This window comes from Saccopteryx bilineata, chromosome 2 (genome assembly GCF_036850765.1).
Source record: "Saccopteryx bilineata isolate mSacBil1 chromosome 2, mSacBil1_pri_phased_curated, whole genome shotgun sequence".
Classification (NCBI taxonomy): Eukaryota; Metazoa; Chordata; class Mammalia; order Chiroptera; family Emballonuridae; genus Saccopteryx; species Saccopteryx bilineata.
In genome coordinates, this window is record NC_089491.1 from 141,629,588 (window position 1) to 141,651,023 (window position 21,436).

At 34.8% G+C, this 21,436-nt stretch overlaps 1 protein-coding gene across 1 annotated transcript in view; it reads right to left on the reverse strand.

Annotated features, from left to right (window-relative positions):
- SYT10 (synaptotagmin 10) overlaps nt 1-21,436 on the reverse strand; it is an 80,099-nt gene that overhangs the window by 26,515 nt on the left and 32,148 nt on the right. Inside the window, exon 3 of the mRNA XM_066258092.1 lies at nt 8,341-8,908. Within this exon, the coding sequence (XP_066114189.1) occupies nt 8,341-8,908 (568 nt within the window). The remainder of the gene's footprint in view (nt 1-8,340; nt 8,909-21,436) is intronic.

The window sequence follows — 21,436 nt, forward strand, 5'->3', positions numbered from 1 at the left end:
TAAGTGCATGCACAGGCTGATCAAGGATATAGAGGAGGAAGTGGACAGTGAAAAGGGAAGAGTCAGATCAGGCAGGAGATGAGGGCATGCTAGGTGACATTACATCATAAAGAGAAAAGTTATCTACCGGTACTCACAGAATTATAGCATATAGTAACTAAATTACTCCTCACACAAAACTTTCTAACCTAAATAGAAAACGTAACCTCAAGGTAGCTCCTGTCATAGTAATAGGTCAGCCATTTTTAACACCAAGGTCTCTATTCCTATTTAATATGTAAACTACATCAACAACCAAAAACATATCCTGATGACATCATTCTGCTTATACTTTGCAGTTAACACATAGTGAGTATTTACAAATGTCTGGCTCTGTGCTAAGTAGTTATCTTATTTAGTTTATTCAACAAAGTACAGTTGACCTTCTTGCCTTCTCATACTTCCCATTGTACAGATAAAATAACAAAGGCTTAAAGAGATTTAGTAACTTTCTCAAAGCTATATGGATAAGTGACTCAAGTAGGGCTGCAAAGGCTGTTCAGTTTGCCCCGGAGCCTAGGGGTGAGAATGAGAGAGAGAGAGAGAGAGAGAGAGAGGAGCGGGGTAGGGGGTGGGGGAGTGGGACTAAGGGGTGAAGAAGAGGTTAGATGGCAGTTATAGTCTTTGTCAGTAGAACAATGAAGAAATTTAGATGGTAAATTATGTATATGCAAAGAATTTAGGAAAAAATCATCTTGCTTTTTGAAACATACATATATAGATTAAAATATGGTTAGCTTTGACTACCAATTTTTTAATGATATTTTTTCAATTAATCAAAATATCACATTGTGCTTCCCCAACTATTCTACGTTTATTTAAAAAGTATGGCATCACTGTTGAATTAAGTCTAAAACTGATGGCACAAGCAGAAGTTTCAGAATGCTTCATTTTGATTTTTTGTTTGGTGAAATAGAACACTGTAATCCATACTACAGAAAGCTACTGAAAAAACTCATATTAAAAAGGCTAATACAATCATTGTTGTAGGGTATTTTAAAGCCAATTTATCTTCAATCTTTAACTGAAATGCAAAGTATAGTCAAAACAGACAAAATGGACACAGAAGCCTTATACTCTGTATGTATGTAGATGCATGTGAATTAACTTTAAAAATAATAAAATAAACTATGGGTCTGACCAGTGGATAGAGTGTCGGACTGGGATGCAGAAGACCCAGATTCGAAACCTTGAGGTCACTGGCTTGAATGAGGGCTCATCTGGTTTGAGCACAGCTCACCAGCTTGAACCCAAGGTTGCTGGCTTGAGCAAGAGGTCACTTGGTCTGCTGTAGCCCCCCGGTCAAGGCTCATATTAGAAAGCAATCAATGAACAACTAAGGTGCCGCAACAGAGAATTGATGCTTCTCATCTCTCTCTCTTCCTTTCTGTCTGTCCCTGTCTCTCTGTCTGTCTGTCTGTCTCTCTCTCTCTCTCTCTCTCTCTCACACACACACACACACACACACACATACACACACACAAAGAAAACCTGTGGTAACTTACCAAATACCAAATATTTGTGAGATAATAAGTTTCTTTTAACAGTTGGGTCTGAGTTGAGCAGGTGCTAATGTCAAGAAGAATTAGGCTTTGGGAACTATCATAATTTTGTGATATGGTAGACTCTATTATTTTAAATTTAGTACAAATTTAATTTTATATTGCAACATAGATGCTTCCTATCCATTCTTACAAAATAACTATAAAAGACCTTACAGATAGGTTAATGGGATTTATTTGCATCATTTGAGCTAATAATTAGTGGCAGCCCATTAGCAGATGTGATACCATGACACTCCAGGGTCAGGTTTACAGCAGAGAAGAAATATAAAATTAGAATGCTCACCGAGGGACAGATGTGGTCAATCTGCAGGCCGCTGGCTACAATACTGCCTGCTGCACCTGGAAGGTCTAGCGAAACAGTCCCTGACCAAACAGCTTATTCCCTACTTCCATGCATTCCACCCCACTTTGTCCTTAGAACAAGGCTGGAATTTTGTCCCTTTTTAAAATGTTATTGGCTAACCCATTATTCCATAGTTAACAAACTTTATGAGAAAGTTCACAGATAGCTAAATGCAAAAATACATAGTATTATTCTAATCCTGAGATAGATCCAAAATGGTTGGGGAAGAATTAAAAATATTGACAGAAATAAGAAAACAAAACTTTTTTGAAGTTTAGAGAAATTTTAGTAATATGTAAAGAACATTACTTTAAACCAAAACTCAGCTAGTACATTTAGCACTCTGAACGGTTGGTACAATGAACACAACAGTTTCTTTGTATTTGTCATGTCAAGGTCTACTCTTTCAGACAATATTTGACAGATCCTCAGTTAGAAGGTAGCAGAGTCAAGCACTTTCTAGTTGTAAATAAGGTGAAGTGGTTATGCATATATATCTCCTTTTCTTGTGAGAATTCGTAAGTGTCTAAAACATAGTGCTAAAAAATGTTCATTGAATAGATGAGTTAATAAATAAATAGGCAAGCCCTACTGGTGATGGCACGGTGAATAGAGCATTGTCCTGGGATGCTGAGGTCCCAGGTTCAAAACCCCAACATCACCAGCTTGAGCATGGGCTCGCCAGCTTCAGTGCAGGGCTGCTGGCTTAGAGTGTGATAATTAACATGATCCCATGGTTGCTGGCTTGAGCACAAAGGTCGCTGGCTTGAAGCCCAAGGTCACTGGCTTGAGAAAGGGGTCACTGGCTCAGCTGGAGCCCCTTGGTCAAGGCACATATGAGAAGCAATCAGTGAACAACTAAAGTGCTGCAACTATAATTTGATGATTCTCATCTCTCTTCCTTCCTGTCTGTCTAAGAAAATAAATATATAAGTAAATAAACAAATAGGCAAAGTGAGGTTACTTATATTCAAAAAAGAGCTTTTCTTTATCTACTTGTATTTTCAATGGCTTGTAGAGTGCATTAGAAAACTACATAAATATTCAAAATATTAGTCTTTATAATGATTGACTTTAAAAAACTTAATATTTTGAATATTATACAAAGCAAATGTTGCAAATCATTTCTTTTCCATATTTATTTCATTTTTACCATTTTGCCAATTAGTAACTAATATTATTAAATTTTTGTATCTTTACATAGATATATTTATATATATAACTAAATATACAGTAAATAAATATTTCTCCTACCCATTACAGACATAGTGGTTCAAAGAGATTTTTTCCTACATTGGAGACACTCCTGTTAGTGTAAGAGATGAGTGGTTTGCCATATTTGTGATACATAGTAAGATAATCCTAAAATGAAAAATATTTTTTGTACAGAATAAAGATACATACATCTTTATAATTTCTTTTGTCATTTAATTTAAAATAAAAAATCTGATAAAAATATAAATTCTTCTTGTATAGAAATAATTTATTAGTAATGAGATTATAAATATACAATAGAATGTGACTCATTTCAATTTGATAGAATTTTTGATAATAAATTAAAAATATTCTTTGTTTATTTTACTTATGAATTTGTGCCATACACTGAATAATTTTTAAAAAAATTTGTCAATGGGAAGTAGTTAATGTTCACAAATATAACTAAATGTACACTTATTAATTTGTAATCAGTAGGGTACATCACTGCACTGCTTTATTCCTCCTGGCAGAGGGAGATTTGTACTTGCACATATTCTTACACTTGACCTTCTATGAAAATTTTGTGTTAATTTATTTTAAAAGTATTTATTGATTAACCACTGAGTGCTCATATATGCCATGAGGGATGCAAGAGATACATAAAAAAATTGCTTCTTCCAAAAACTCAGAGTCAAGTGGTTGACATAAGACATAATACTTTTAGAATGTTGAAATAAGCACAACAGAAAAATCTTCCATTAGCATACATTAGCTTCTTTCCATCTCTATTGCTACTAGCCTCAATCAGACATCATTTAATCTCATCTACCCAGCTATGTTAGATTCCTAACCTGACCTCTATATTCCACAATCCTTCACTCCTATCTACCATATATACCAAGATGCCGAGGCTCTAGTAGTTCCACTCCCCTGATAAAAACAAAATAAATATAAACCTCTGGCATTGAGTGTCCTATTGATTGCAGTTTAAATATCACATTCATCTTGGGGTTCCCTTTAGTCCCTTCTGGCATTGAAAGTCCTATTGATTGTACTTTAAATATCACATTCTACTTTGGGTTTCCTTTAGTCTCTTCTGACATAGTCTTGCTCACAAGTCGTCTTTTTTTCCCCCCTGAAAACATTCTAGCTTTGATTTATTTTCTTTTTTGTTCCTCTAAATTTTTATTTATTGATTATTAGAGAGGAAGAAAGAGAGAGACAGAAACATCGCCCTGATCCTATAGTGCCCTGACTGGGGATCAAACCCCACAACCTTTGTGTAATAGGACGATGCTCTAACCAACTGAGCTATCCAGGCAGGGTGATTTATTTTCTTTACCTCACATTGTTTTCTCTTCAGGGAACATTCATCTTCTTTTTTTCATAATTTTACCATCATCCAAAGGTGATTTTAAATACTATTTTCATCTGAGATACCAACAGTGTGTGTGTGTGTGTGTGTGTGTGTGTGTGTGTACAAGACCACATTGTGGAGCTTATCAGGAAATGATTATACAGTATTATTTATACTAGTTTTTATTTCTACTTTGTACAAAGTATAAACTTTTTACATAGAATGTTCTCAGCAAATATTTATGTAATCAAATTTAAGCTATTTGAATAAAATGCTATAGAAAAAATTAATTTAACCTAATAAACTGGCCTAGAAAAAATTTTTTGAATAAGGCTTTGGGCAGGCCTTTGGGTATATGAAAAAAAATGTGACAAATTCTTTGATGAAAACCTGTTGGAATGAGACACATAAAATAATTTAAAATAATAATATCATAAAAAACAGCTACTCTGATTCTCACAAACTTCTATTTTCAACAGTTAAATTATTGGTGTGAAGAAAAAAAAGGAAGTCCAAGGCATTGGTACCAATATAATAGTAAAGCAGGACTTGATACTGAAGTGATTCATTACAAATTAAAGATAGATCAATTATTTCTTTACAAATTGATGACAGCTGTTTTTTCCCAACTATAATTTGATTAAGCTGGAAATTTGCAATTATATAAAGGCATTCTTAAAACACCCATGATATGATTATTTCGAATAAAAACAAATTATAAGAATAGCTTTTCAACATTTATGCTTAACTACATAGTTATTTATACTATCATCAGTGTCTCCTAATACAAAAAATAGCTAATATTTTAATTCAAATATAAATTCTTTTATATCTATGTTTATCAGCTGGATTACTTTTGTAGATTTCTACATGATTTGGATGAGTGAGGGCATATGAGTATATTTTTTTCTTTCCTTTTTCCTTCTTCTTTGTAGAAAAGTCTCTAATTTTAGTATAAAATTATTCAAAGTTAAAGAAGTGTCTGTCTTATGAGATTTTTCTCTGCTTAATCCCTTTACCTTTTTCACCTAGGCCCCCAAACCTCATCCTCTCTGACAGCTGTCAGCTTGCTCTTCATATCTATGAGTCTGTTTCCATTTTGTTAAGTTTTTTTTTTTTTTCAGTATAGGGATTACAGCATAGGGATTATGGTGAGGAGAGGTAGATGAGTCTGAAAAGTCAAGTCTGAAAACAGGCTTGACTTGGGATGGTAAACATACAATACAGTATACTGATGGTATATTAAAGAATTATACACCTGAAACCTATATAATTTTATTAACCAGTCACCCCAATAAATTCAATAAAAAGTTAAGAAAAATAAAAAGGCTTCAACACAACAAATAAAGTTTAAAAAGTATTTAGTTTTCATTACTATCTTCTTAATAAAAAATCCATACACAATATCTAGAATACTGTGTAGCTCAACTATCCAGTTAAAGAGAAATGTCTTTGACGAGAATAATATAATAATACATTTCACTATCTGCCTACTTACTTTTATATACAGAATATTGAACTGAAAATGTCTAAAGGTGTGGTATATAGAATAAAGGCACTCTAAGATAGCCATGTCCTGATTCACAGAATCTGTAAATATGCTACCTGCATGGCAAAGGGAACTGTGCAGATGTATTAAGACTATAAACCTTGATTTATAAGAATAGTTAAATTATAAGAATAGTTTTTCAACATTTATGCTTAATTACATAGTTATTTATAATTCTGAGATTATACTAGATTACCCACACAGGCACTCAAAATATTTGTTGAATGAATTAAAGAGGAAATGATATAAGATTGAGGAATGAAGATAAATAACCTAACAATTAATTATTATATGCATTTGTAGAATTCTAGGTGTCATTTTTTTAAAATAGTAAAAATCATGGCTCACCATTTTTTCCACTGTAGGAATATAAGTAATAAGGTAAAAAACAATATGAAATCAAAAGAGCAACAATACTTTTAAAATATGTTCCAGTTTCAAATTTTCTTCTTTGTTCCCTAATATATATCACAATGGAGACCATAAAATAAAAATACAACTTAAAATGTTGTCATTAGGTAATGAAATAAACTGGCAGTATACATTTTATTTTATTCTTTTAGGTGAGAGGGGAGGAGATAGTGAGGCAGAATCCTGCAAGTGCCCCAAACATGATCCACCCAGCAAGCCCCATCTAGGGCTGATGCTCAAGTACCAAGCTATTTTCAGCACCTGAGACTGATGTGCTCCCAATAAAGCTATCCTTAGCATTCAGGGTCATGCTTGAACCAATTGACCTACTGTTTGCAGGAAGGGAAAAGGGAGGAAAGGAAGATATAAACAGGGAAGAAGTAGATGGTTCTTCTGTGTGCCCCGACCAGAAATCAAACCTGGCATGTCCATATGCCAGACTGATGCTCTATCCACTGAGCAACCAGCTAGGGCCTATATTTTAAAATTAACATATCCATATAAGTTGTAGTGAAAATATAATGACCCCAAATACAGATTTTAATAAATGAAATATCAGTAAGTAAAAAAGATACAAAATAAACTATTTTGAATTTCTTTTTAAGAAGAATGCCTTGTTTATATTCATAATGTCTATATTCTAAACTTATAGTGAAAGTTAGACAAAAGATGGTAAATACATCAAAACAACTTGGTGGTTAAAAATTAAATGCCTCCATTTAAAAACCAACAAATCCAAACAATTCATCAGTCTAATCCTAAAGGCCCCATTCTCTAACTCCACTTCTGTAATTCTGTCCTGGAAAAATAATTTTGAATTTAAAAAAACATATTTATGTATAAAAGAACACAAATAATTTTAAGTATATCAAAATTTGTGCCTAACTCAGATGTTCATCAATAAAAAAATGATTAGGTAAATGGATCGTATGTTTAAATATTATGCACTAAAACAAATATAGCATGAAAGAAGTGAAAAAAAATTTAAACTGAGTTTAATCTCAGTAATTTTAAACATTCATAGAAAAAAATTGAAATTATGTCAAATATTATATATAACTGGTAGCATTAGAGAGTATTTTAATTTTACGCTGTTTTCCAAATTTTTAACACTAGTTATTTTATAAACAGAAAAAAGCATTTTGTAGTTAAAAGTTCTAATGTAAAAAATGACTTTTTTATCATTCAGCATTTCAAATAGTGTAATTGTGTCTATTCCATAAAAGCTTCTGAAGAAATGGGCTGTTTTATTATTTATTTATTTATTTATTCATTCATTTTAGAGAGGAGAGGGAGAGACAGAGAGAGAGAGAGAGAGAGGAGAGAAACAGAGAGAGAGAAAGGGGGAAGAGCTGGAAGCATCAACTCCCATATGTGCCTTGACTAGGCAAGCCCAGGGTTTCAAACCGGTGACCTTAGCATTTCCAGGTCGACGCTTTATCCACTGCGCCACCACAGGTCAGGTGAAACGGGCTGTTTTAGCTCAAACCAAGAACTATTATTCAAAATAGTATCAAAGTACATTTTATGTTTGATCTGAGGGAAAAAATCATCTTAAATAATATAATCAATATTAACTATAAAGTAATTGAGTGCTAGGAAAAGCTGAGAAATAAACATTTTTACCAGAGGAAAAAACCTACTATTTTTAGTAACTTACAAGAGCTCTTTTTTGTTTTTTCATTTACCCAATCAAAATGTTACCTATATACTGTTAGCTACCTGAGTTATTACTATTGTGTGCAATTAAGACCTACCTTTCCTGGTTCTTACCACATAAACTCCATAACCTTGTAAACTTATTTCAATAGACAATACTTTGTTTTATATACCACAAAAGGACAAAATAAAACAATATATTGGTAGAACTTTTACTTACTGTGGTAGCACAGTGAATGTCTTTCCATACTGTGGCTTCCCTGGAGAGATCAGAGATATCAAACAAATTGTCAAGAATCACTTCTCCAATCATGTCATGTCTAGAAAATCTGTCAAAGTCATATACACTGAAATGTAGTTTTCTGTTGCTTAGTTGATCATACGCTACAGGAAATTGAAAGGTTTCATCAAATACAGGATTTAAAGTCTTTCTGTGCACGCGGGTCTGAAATTTCTTCTTTCTGTCTGGAAGAAGATACATCTTCACATAAGGGTCAGAAGTTCCTGTGAAGTCTTTAGCAGGGAGATCTAAGGCTTTGATAATTTTAACAACCAGAAGTTCATTTTCATAATCATACTGGAGGGTAAAGTTAAATTTTCCACAGGTTTTCACATCCTCTTTCCTGTTGCCCTCAGAGTCGACTGATTTCTGTTTGTAGAGCTCCGGTTTTATTCTCCCAATGCTGGTGGTTGTTTCTCCTCTTTGTAAAACAGGTTCTGTGCCCATGCTAAAATCAACACTGGAAACCTGCATTTGCCTTGGTAGGTGTCTCCTGAAGGAATTGTGTCTGCAAACACACACATGCACACAAGATCATTTAGGTAGACTTGTGGTAACAAAACAGTAGCATATGAACTGTCACCCACCCCCAGGATAGTTAAAGCATTATATCTATATTGATAGATCACACACACACACACACACACACACACACACACACTTTTAAAAAACCACAAATGCGATATTTAAATAAAGTCTCCTAAAATTATAAACATTTGAAATACACACATGTAAATATTTATGAGCTTTTGAAATTTTGTACTCTCAATCATAAGCATTAATTAAATGCAGCTATAAAGAACACAATTAGCAAAAAAGTTCAATATTTCACAAAATACTATAAATTTTCAATCACCTGGGCATATCTAGAGGTAAGTATTATGTAGACAAGCTATACAGATAGCTGGTTTCTTTTTATATGGACATTTATGTCATGGATTTCATATTTTGGTGATTACGCCATTAAAATTAAAACATAACTCCCTGTTTTCTTATAGTGTGTTAATTATTTTTAACATTTAAGATAACTAAATGAATATTTACTTTTAAAATATGTATATATATAGTTGTGACAGCCCAAATGAGCACATTTTCTTTTTTTTCAACAGGGAGTGGGCTTCAGAAATTCTAAGGATTAAAAAAACGCAGACTTCCAAAATTTGGGACCAACATAATAAAGTGTTTAAAATTCAAACTGACTTTCCTATAATTACTGTTACTATTCATCTAGTCAACATTTCCAGAACATTAGCTACATAAGCTTTCTAGGGTCCTGCAAATGTGATTTACATTAAGATCTGCTTCTCTTATACTTCCCACATGATTTCTGGCATGAGTATGTCACCCTGTGTCTCCTCAAAACTTAGTTCCAGATCTTTTGTTCTTTTCTTTCCTCATTCTGTCCATAGACTAATCATCAGTTTTTAGACTATAATTATTATCTTAAATCTGGTGTTTCCCTAGAAATATCCCAGATACATAAATTTCCAGTCCCATGTCTCTATTATCTCTGAGAAAGATTTCTAAATGTATGTCCTAATTTTGCCCCAATCTTAAGCAAACTCATTATTTTCTCCTTTTTGCTCTTAAACTAGTTCTCTCTTCCATAGTCTCCAACAATAGTGTTAACACTTCTATCAGTCACTTATGTTAGGAAATCTGCCATATGCTTTGAATAACCTTTCCTTTACCCATGGGATTTACTCAATTTTCTAAATCCTGTTAATGTTTGCTGTGAAACACTTCATATAATTGTCCACTCTGTTCCATTTCCTTTGCTAATCAGTCCAGATCCTCATCACCTTATGTTTGCTTTCTGGAGTAGCCCTCAGGTGACTTTCCTTCTTTCAGCTCTCCCCCACACTTAATATCTACCCAGCACTTACTCCAAAATCTTTTACTCATCTATGTTGTCTAATTACATCAGGTCTACATCTTTTATAGCACTAATACCGACGACACTGCTTAACACATGATCCATTGATACACACATAAGGACTGATTCAAGAGGAAGAAAAAATTGGTAAATATCCTGAGTAAGATACCTAGCCATGATACCATTTGAGAATGAAAGGAACTGAGAATGTTAAATCCAGAAAGAAAAGAAAAAAGTGGGGGCAGAGAGCAAAGATGGGATTAATGCTGGGCTGCCTTCTATTATCTGAAGACCTGTCATGACAGAATTAACAGGGTTTATGGAAGTTATAGGTAGCCAGAATTCAGCTTGATATAAGGAAATGTTTAAACATATCCAGAGCTGTCCAAAATGGAGAGGTGATGAACTTATCCAAACGAGAAGTGTAGAAGCAAAGGTTAGATGTGGAAGAAAACATATCTGTCTCAGGTGAGATGCTAGACCTCTGTTTTATAACACTTAATTTCTATGGTGCTCTGTCATTTGGTGGTTCTTTAGTAATTTTATGGGTCTAACTATTCAAGATATCATTACTCTATGTATTAATAAAACAGAGTTATTTTTAAAATCAAAATTATTTGAGGTGTTTTAAGTTCACTCATATTTAAACAGCTTATTATCTATAACTGAACTGAAACACTGAACAATTAATTAAACACCATAAAAATGCTAAAGTTGTACTGAAACGATTTCAACCTGTCTATAGTCCCCTTTTACACAAATAAGAAAGACAATCCAAGGCCCTGGCCGGCTGGCTCAGTGGTAGAGCGTCGGCCCAGTGTGTGGAAGTCGCACATTCGATTCCCGTTCAGGGCACACAGGAGAAGCACCTGCTTTTCCACCCTTCCCCCTCTCCTTCCTCTCTGTCTCTCTCTTCCCCTCATACAGCCAAGGCTCCACTGAAGCAAAGTGGGCCCAGGCGCTGAGGATGGCTCCATGGCCTTTGCCTCAGGTGTTAGAATGGCTCTGGCTACAACAGAGCAACACCTCAGATAGGCAGAACATTGCCCCCTAGTGGGCATGCCGGGTGGGTCCTGGTCAGGCGCATGTGGGAGTCTGTCTCTCTGCTTGTCCACTTCTTACTTCGGAAAAATACAAAAAAAAGAAAAAATGACAAACCAAAAGGGGATGTGCAAGTGTTAGTAACTCTTTGTCTTTCACTGTATTATAGACTTCTCACAAAGCTTTTTAAAAGAAACTATATTTGAGCACATATGTTGCAAATTAAGATAATGGTTGAGACTGGTAAACGGTGGAAGAGTAGCACAGGGAAATACCCTCCAGCACTGTGGATGGTCTGCTTATTCTCTTTGCCTGAGAGAGGCCTTCAGTGGGCAGTGGTAGTGGATGATATGGGAGAAAGAAGAAGGCCTATGGAAAAAATGAGAGTCCAATATTTAGAATGGAGAAAATAATATCCAATGAGAATCTGGAATGAAATAAAAGAAGATTAATAAAACAGGAAAAAAATTAAAAAAAACTTCATTTTCAGATTTTGCCAGTCAAGGTTACAGGATAGAGCAAAAGTAGGTTTACAGTTGTCATATGAAAATAATACAATTTTAATAAATAGTAATACAAGAATACACTCTGTTTTGTGTACTCACAACTGTAAACCCACTTTTGCCCCACCCTGTACTGAGTGCTTACTATGTGGGGGGGTAAAGTTGTAAATTCTTTATCAACTTACTTGATCCTCATGTAATCCATAAGTCACTTACCACTTGCGCCTCAGTGGGGGGAACATAATGGTAATACCTTATAGATAACATGATACGAAGTGAAATAAGTAAATCAGAAAAAACCAGGAACTGCATTATTCCATACGTAGGTGGAACATAAAAGTGAAACTAAGAGACATTGATAAGAGTGTGGTGGTTACGGGGGGGGGGGGGGGGGGGGGGAGGGCAAAGGGAGAGGGAAAGGGGGAGGGGGAGGGGCACAAAGAAAACTAGATAGAAAGTGACAGAGGATAATCTGACTTTGGGTGATGGGTATGCAACATAATTGAATGACAAGATAACCTGGACTTGTTATCTTTGAATATATGTATCCTGATTTATTGATGTCACCCCATTAAAAAAATAAAATTATTTTAAAAAATAAAAAAAATAAAGTCATCTAGCTAAGCAGGTGCTGGAATGGAAATTTCACCAATTTGAGGCAGTCTAGGTCTAGTGGTTATACCTTTAACCATTAATACTGTACTGTCATAAGGGTTGATATCCCATTTGATTAAAATATTTCAAAATTAATCAATTTAAGTAACTATATAAAATAATTAACAATATTTATATATATTTTTATGTAAGTTTTTCCACTTACACATTATATATGATGTAAATGTTTACTTCACTAAGGTCCAAAGTTTACTGAGTTAAAATAACTAGAGTTTTTTTTTATAACTATTTTAAACATTTTTGGTTAGTTATCATAAATTGAAAGAAAGCAAAAATGTTTAATTTATAAGTTATAATCAGACATGTACCAAATTTTTATTAATTCTACCAGTTTTTAGTTTTTATTTGATAACAAACAACTTGTTTTGAAAATACTAAATAGCAAAGTGAAATCTGTAAGGTAATTTATGCTCTATTACACATTCAAAACTGATTAAGAATTGAAAATTTATTTCTATGTAAAGAAACAGTAAGACTATTCCATCTCATATGAGGGAATTAGCTTCTAAGTAAAGTCATACTAAATTTAAGACCCAATATTTTATTTTCTGTATCTAAGTAAATATCTATCTATCTATCTATCTATCATATATATATATATATACATACAGATATACATACATATAGTCTTTACTGACTTAAAGCCTGAAATGACCTGTTTCAGATGGATTCCATTTAAATGCATTTTTGAAAATAAGAATAATTAAAAAAGGAATACAGGTAGTATATATTGTTGTGAATTGTTAAAAAGGTATAGTATAATCCAGTTTACATAGTCCTAAGAGATTTAGAATATTTTATTAAATAATCTAAATATTTCTATCAAAATCACTTTTACTTATGCAATAACTTTTTTATTTTTGTGAGCAAAAATATTCAAAAGTTATTTCCTCATTTTTTATAGGTTGATTCCATAACTTCACACTCACTTATACTTTTCAATAGAATGAAATATTAATAGTCTATCCTCTTTCTAAAAATCAGTAATTTCTTTCTTATGCCTCTGAATATAATTGTGTAGTTGTAAAGAGCCCCTTCTAACCGGAATCAGGGTAGTAACATTTTTTTGTTCTAGTAAGTCAGTGCCCTAATTATAGGGTAAAGGTCCTTATTCTAAGTCACAGTTTAGCTAGTTAGCTAACAGAAGCTTTAATTATTACAATGTTAAACTATCACCATGACAACAAAGATCTTTTTTTTCTCCTTTGGAGGGACCATGAGATGTGGCTAGTCTTACACAATATTCAACCAGTTCAAGAACAGGCCATTTGATTATGTCTGATCCCACTCTTACCCTTCAAATCTAGAAAAGTGTCACCCAAGCACACTTCCAGATGGAGAAGGAAAAACTTCCCTCCCTTCCCTGGGACATCTGACAGTAGCTAGGTACAGTCAGTATTGCCGAATGCATGCCTCTCTGATCTCTCAACTTTCTAGCTCAGACTTTCTTTTATCCAACTTAACCTTCCCAACTCAACAGAATCTCCATAGATTTTATTACCATTTCATAATCACTAATTCCTTGATATAATTTTTCCCTCTTTACCAAGTTTCCACCCCATGATTAATCACTAAAGCCACTCTTACACATATGTTCCCACTTCCCTGTTATGCTTTTTCTTAGTTCTACAGCAAAACCACTAGTTGAATTCAGTTCTCCATCACCACACCTGTACATGTCCAAGTGAAAATGACTGCAGTAAAACACAACACAGTTCTCATTGCTTCACTTTAAATTTAAGACCACATTCCTCATGTAGGCGCTAATGCTGCACAGCAATCCATTCTCTCTCAAATCTTCCAGATTGTCAAGAAGACTATTACATACCTTCTTGCCTTTCTTGACACCTTTATCAACTTCTTCATTCCCAGTCTCAATTAATGATATTTTCCACTTCACTAAGAAAACGGAAGCGAAGAGCAGGAACCTTCCAGAGACCCACAATACTTCATCAACCCTATCAGAATCTGTACTCATATATTTTGCCTTCCAGTTGATATTAAGTATCCATGCTCCCATGTAAAGCCAATCCCTCCACTTGTAGACTAATTTCCATTTTCTCGCATGTAACCTTCAAAACTGCCCTTCTCTGATTCTTGTATGATTAATTCCCTCTCTTTATTGGATCATTACACTGGGGAACAAAATTTTTGTTGCATCCACAAAAACACTTGTTTTTACCTAATTCGAGTGTGCTGATCTCAAATCTGACATTAGTTTTTCTCTGTAAGCTACAGTTTTTTGCAATTCAAGATTTTAGGTTTTCATCTTATTGTAAAATTTTCAACATTTAGTTTAACATAATGAAGTAAATGTCTTCTTGGGCATCATCTTTGTGAAAATATAATTTATATAATGCAGTAAATACACTAATACACTAAAAGATATGATTGCATCAGAATTTGTCTACAATTTCGAAATAGAACATATTAAAAGACTTATTTTAATCATAAAATTTGCGCAAAACTTATTTAAATTCTATTCAGAAAAAAATTTGCGTTTATAGCTCTTGCGTTTGTGTACTTGTTGAGGACAATCTCGTTTGATGCTCCATCAGTAGTCTGCTCATCACTAACAGCTTCAAGATTTTCAGGAAACTTATCAAGGTGACTGTTCAGGAAGTGAATCTTAATGCTCATGTTACATCCAATGTCATGGAAAGCCAACAGCATCCTTTGAACCAGGAGTTCATACTTTTCTGCTTTTTTGTTGTCAAGGAAGTTCTTTTTAACTGCCACAAAAGACTGCCACACTGCTTTCTCCTCCTTATTGATCTTCCTGGAAAATTCATTGTCATGTATGAGGGTTCAAATTTGAGGTCCATCGAATACACCTGCTTTTATCTTCTCAAAAAGACAAGGCAGAGGAAGCAGAAATAATATGTTGAAAGCATTCACTTTCTCTATTCAAAGCCTGAACAAACTGCATCATTAAGCCAAGTTTGATGTGAAGTGGGGAGAAAATGATCCTGTCTCGATTAACTACAGGTTCATTCACAATATTTTGCATCCCTACTTCCAGAGCTTCACGTTTCAGCCACTCCTTCTGTGTCCAGTGTTTCTCCCGAGCTCGACTGTCCCACAAACACAGAAAGCAAGGATACTTTGTGAAACCTCTCTGTTGTCCTAGCAGGAAACTTACCATTTTAAGATCCACACAAATGATCCAGTTATGCTCCTCATACTTTAGATAGTCGAGGACAATTTTTATGTCATTCTTACTAAGTCATTCAATTCAAGTTTGCTAAACTGCTGAGGGGTTAATGACTACTTGGCATCAGAAGAAGACCCTTCAGATTCTACAACCATTTCCTCATGCATCTTATCAAAATATACTTGATCACCATGTTCACTTTCTTCGTCCTTAGAAGAAATAAAACCATTGAAAACTGGAATCGGGAGTGACTAAGAGTGTGGGATAGGTCATAATGCTGAAGGAATATTAGGATATGCAATCATATGCCGTTTTTTCTTGCGGGTGCCCTTTGTATGGATCAGACAGAAATAACAGTCACTGCTGTGGTCCTTAGGTTCACGCCAAACCATGAGAATACCAAAAGGCATTCCTTTGCATTTCCTTTTGTCCAGTCACAAAGCATTTCCTCACAATCATAACACACAATATGAGGAGCCCAATTCTTGTCTTGATTGCCAAGGGGAACTTGAAAATAGGCAATATATGCACGTGTCACAAATGATGAAATATTGCGTCTTTGATGTTGAAGTGTGTAACAGCCACGTATATAACAGAAGGTGTCGGGACTATTCTTACATTTACGCCTACTCAAAGAAGCCATGATTCAATCTTAAAACAAAATAAGAGGCTGTTTTTATCAGAAAATAATTTTTTACATTTAAAAACAACTACAATTATGTTAAAGTGATGTTTTTAAAACATTAATTGCCTTGTGGTTATGTTCAATCCAAGAGTCATTGCCCTTTAACTCCAATTTAAAAACCAATGCATGCCATTTACTTTAACAAAAAGAAATTAAAATTGCATAAAAACTAGAGCATGCACCAAAAAAAAAGGATTTCAGATTTGGAATCAGCAATCCAGAAATATATAGAAACAGTTCTAAAACGTTATGCAACAGAAAATGGGAAAAAAATTGTTCCCCAGTGTTACCATCAGCATAAGTTCTTTCTCCTATCTTCGAGGAAACTTCTATTCATCTTACTTTCCCTCTTTGTACTGCTCTGTTTCTCTAACACATTTGCAGCAAACTCCTTGAAAGAATTGAGGACGGTATGTTCACTGTCCAATTTATCTCCTCCCATTCTATTTAAAACCAGTCTAATTAGCTTTTCACATGCCCGACTCCAACATAACCCATCTTGAGAATGTCAACAATGTCTCCCCCACATTGCAAAACTCACAGCTCAATCCACAGTTCTCCTCCCACCTGACTGTAGCAGAGCCCCTCCTGGTTGTTCACAGTCTTTTCACATGGTTTCTAGGTTACTGCCTCCTGGTTTTCTTCCTATTTCACCAGTCTGTTCTTCTCAGTCTTCTATGTTCTTCTTAATCTCTTAAGAATAGACTACCTTAGAGATTCATCTCTGGTTTTCTATTTTTATTATCCACACTTACCTCTTTGACGATACCATCTCCTGGTTCTGGACACCATCTACATGTGTACCCCAAATTTGCATATGTATCACAGATTCTCTCCAGAACTCAAGTTATTGCCTACTCAACTTCCCCACTTGGGTTTCTAAAAGAATCCTGAAACTCAACAGGTCTAGATCTTCTGTTCCTGCCTCTCAAATTTACCCCATTCACAGTCTTGCTATCTCGACTTGATCTTTCCTGATGTTCAGGCCAGGGCCTTGGCGTCCTCCTTGACTTTCTTTTTATTATGTACCACAGTCAATCTGTCAAGATATTCTGTTTGTTCTACCTTCACACTATATCCTAAATCCAGCCAGTCCTCATCATCATTAACTACCATCACCTCTGGCCTGGATTACTGCCTCCTTAATGGTCTTTTGACTTCTTGTGTCTCTTTAAATGTCTATTATCAAAACAACGAACTCATCTTTTCAAAGCATAAGTCAGATCAAATCATGCCATCCCTCTGATTAAAAACCCTAGAGTGGCTTCTCATGTTGCTCAGAGTAAAAACCAAGAAAGGTTTAGCTTCTGCTACCTCTCTGATTTTAACCCTGACATTCCGCACCCTGCTGTCTCTGCTATAGCCACATCGGCCCCTTGCTGCAGCTGGGACACAGATGGCAGGTTCTGGTGTCAGGACCTTTTCAGAGGCTGCCTCCTCTTCATGGAGAGCTATCCCCAGATACCCTCCCAGCTCTTCAAGTGTTGCTGAAATATGTCTTACCTTCTCAACAAACTCTATCCTGGCTCCTATATTTTAAATGGTAAGGCTTCCCCCCCCCCATTTAGACCTACCAATCTCTTTATTTTGCACTATTATTTTTTATAGAACTTATTACCTTCTAATACATCATGTAATTTACTTAGTTATGCTGTCTGCTTATTTTTCACAAGAATGTGGGTGGCGATTTTTGACAATTTTTTTCCCTAATATACTGCAAATGTTTAGAAAAAAAATGCTTAGCATGTAACAAGTGTTCAATAAATACAATTAAATTGATAAATTGTTTTCTCCCTTAAAATTCAGCCATATACAATCTATTAATAATAAAACCTGTTTGAAGAGAAAACTGTTACCCTCTCAATTATGTAATATAGTGATTAAAATGCATTTAAGTAAGTTTTCTTTATTCTGTTCAAAAAATTTACCAGCAACCTGTAATTTAATAGCAATTAACAAAACAAATGTTCAGTTATTCTGACAGTACTTGCCCCTCACCTTTCTCCATATTAAAAAAAGGTATAAAAATCATAACAACAGGTGATAAGCAATTGTTTTTGTTCTAATATATATTTAAAAGAATGTTATGAATTAGGTTGGAAAATATATCTTGATAGTTTTGAATCTACAAATAAATTTCTGAGAACATACTGAATAATATAAGAAAAGAAGAAATACAAAGTGAAGCCTTAAATTAAAAAAAATCTCAGTGATAACTGGACAAAATAATAGGTCCAAGAACATTCTACTTAGTATTACTAGATCTCCAGAGGGTCTTTGATCTTAACTACGTATTTTAGCTCTAATTCCTACGCTCAGTGTGTCATTTTGTCCTTCTCTTACCTGGAAGTATGCTGCTGGCTATCATCAGCCTCCTTTCCGGTGAGCTCAGCTAGGTTTTGGAGAAAGATGTTTTAGTCTTCCAACTGCGTTCACCTAACACCCTGGGTGACAACTTTTCTGTACCTCCACATTCCGTTGAACATACAGCAAAAAGAGTATTAAAATTTCATTTTCCACTCTGTGACCCTTTTACTTGATTGCCTTCTTTATAATGGTGGAATCAGTAGTAGTCATTTTTTTTATTATGAATTTCATACTAACATATACTGGAACTCAGAAAATGTCTTTTGGACTTTGTATGAAAATAATTTACCCTAAGATTCCTGTGAATAATTGGATCAAACTTCCTGAGCACTGTTTGTACTATGAACAAGAAGGGCCCTATCAATTTAAAATTATAGCTTTTTTTTTTTTTTTTTTTTTTTTTAAAGAGGAGATAATATTTATCAGTGCCAGGAAGCAAACTCTCCAAGTTTGAACCTATTTTATAAGGTTTTGTTGCTGACCTTGGCTTAAAGAGCCATCACATGTCAGAAAAGAAGCTAGCGCATACACCAAATGCATATGCTTCATGAAGGGGATTGCTTAACCGCATCAAGCATTTGCACAGCATAATTCATAAAACTACACTTCCAGGAGATAGATCTCAGTCTCTCCCATTGTTCTGGACAAGCGCTGCTTCTTCGTAGCCTGGTTAACAACGTGCCTTTTAAGCTCTCCTGTGGTGTACCACCTCACTTTCCATTCCTTACAGGGTCCTGGATTGGGTCACTGCAACTTTTGCTACCTTTCTAAAGAGAAATTTAATTTTAAAAAGCCTCTTAAAGAAAACTATGCAATCCAGTTTTACATATTTTTACATAATCTTTCACTTCTCTTGTACATTGAGTATTCTCTCTGACGTTATGTGTGATGACTTGAAGAATTACTTTTCTAAGCAACCGAAGCTAACTGTAAATCCATCAGCACATATAAGTCAATGATTTCTTTCCATGTACATTTTCCTGCTTTTGTTCACTGGATCTGCCTTTAGATTTCCTAATTATATATTTTCAGGAGGTATATACTTAGAATCCTAACAGTGGCCAACCTATATTAATTCCTCATCCTCAACAAACTATTTTGCCACTTACTATTCACTTCGTCTTTACCGCACTAATGAATGCCCAGAAAATTGGTCCTCATACTTATGCCTGGGAGGATAGCATCATTAACCTCTTTCTAATATTATCACAGTTCTATCACCACCTAATGCTGCTTTTAAAGGAGCAAAGTGAAGTGGAGAGATATCAATCAAGCAAAAACATTCACATGATGCTTGTTACATACCTACACAGCGATGGAGATTAGATGGCACAACCTGTTCTCTGAGAATTTAGGATCTAGTCTGGCAAACAGAGCTCAATATTAAGACAATAAGGAATTAATTGTTACCTTGCAACTATGGCTTTAAAAAATAAAGGCTAATACTTTATAATTGGGCAGAAAAAGTAGACTCTCGGATGCTCTTTCTTTAAAGATCTTACAGTAAATAAAAAAAGAGGTCATTCTAGACCAGGGGTCGGGAACCTATGGCTCGCGAGCCAGATGTGGCTTTTTCGATGGCTGCATCTGGCTCACAGACAAATCTTTAATAAAAAAAAATAATGACATTAAAAATATAAAACATTCTCATGTATTACAATCCATTCATTTCCTACGGCTCATGTTCATGGTTGCGGGTGGCTGGAGCCAATCACAGCTGTCCTCCGGGACAACACCAAATTTTTTATTGAATAATGCATAACATACATGGGTCATTGCATGGCTCTCAGGGAATTACGTTTTAAAATATGTGGTGTTCATGGCTCTCTCAGCCAAAAAGGTTCCCAACCCCTGTTCCAGACTGAGGCAGAGAGTTGAGGTCTAAAGAACGATGACAAAACAACCAGGTACCCTTCTCCTTGGCAACCATAAAAGAGCCATTTTGAATAGATAAGATGAAGTCATCACATTCATTTGTTAATGATATATATTTTGTATTCAACAAATATGTGAGAGCCCAGCTATGAGCTAGAGCCCAGAACTTCTATCTGCACAGTCGCTATGCCAAAGGACACGATCCCCCCCCCAAGTGGGAGCACATGCGCAGTTGCTCCCAGAGTTATAGAACCTGCTGCCTTATCTATAGTTTACTTCAGCGGAAGCGGGTCAGGCATGTGTAAATTCTACTGCACTGTATAACACTGGCCTTGGGAAATGAAGTGCTAGCAGCTTCTGTAACTTTTTCTCCCCCATGTTGACTCCTTGTGCATTCTTTTTCCTCAGCACCACCGCACCTCCCAGGGGACCTCTTGACCCTGACATCTGAGTTCCTATAGTGCTTAGTCTAGGTGCTAGAAGCAGTGCAGAAATTAATTTGGCAGATTTTTCTGCCTAAAAAAGCAGTGCAGAGATATATATGTGGAGGTATGTGGAACCACCAAAAATACTATAATGGTAGCTTGGTATCATCAAGCTTTTAAAAACTTTGGACTAAACTTGAAAAGACGTAAGTGTCAATTTTTTTTAATAAGGGATCTTAGATTCTTCCTTTACAACTTTTCCCAGGTTTCTGTCTTTTTTGTTGTTGCTATGTTCTGATTTTTATTATGCTTTAAATATATATTATTTAGTTACAAAACAGATGTTGTCTTCTATAGTCTGTCCTAGGAACTCTGGCCAAATTAACTTTCCTAAAACATAGTTCTTTATTCAAGGGAGTCTTCTGCTACAAATAT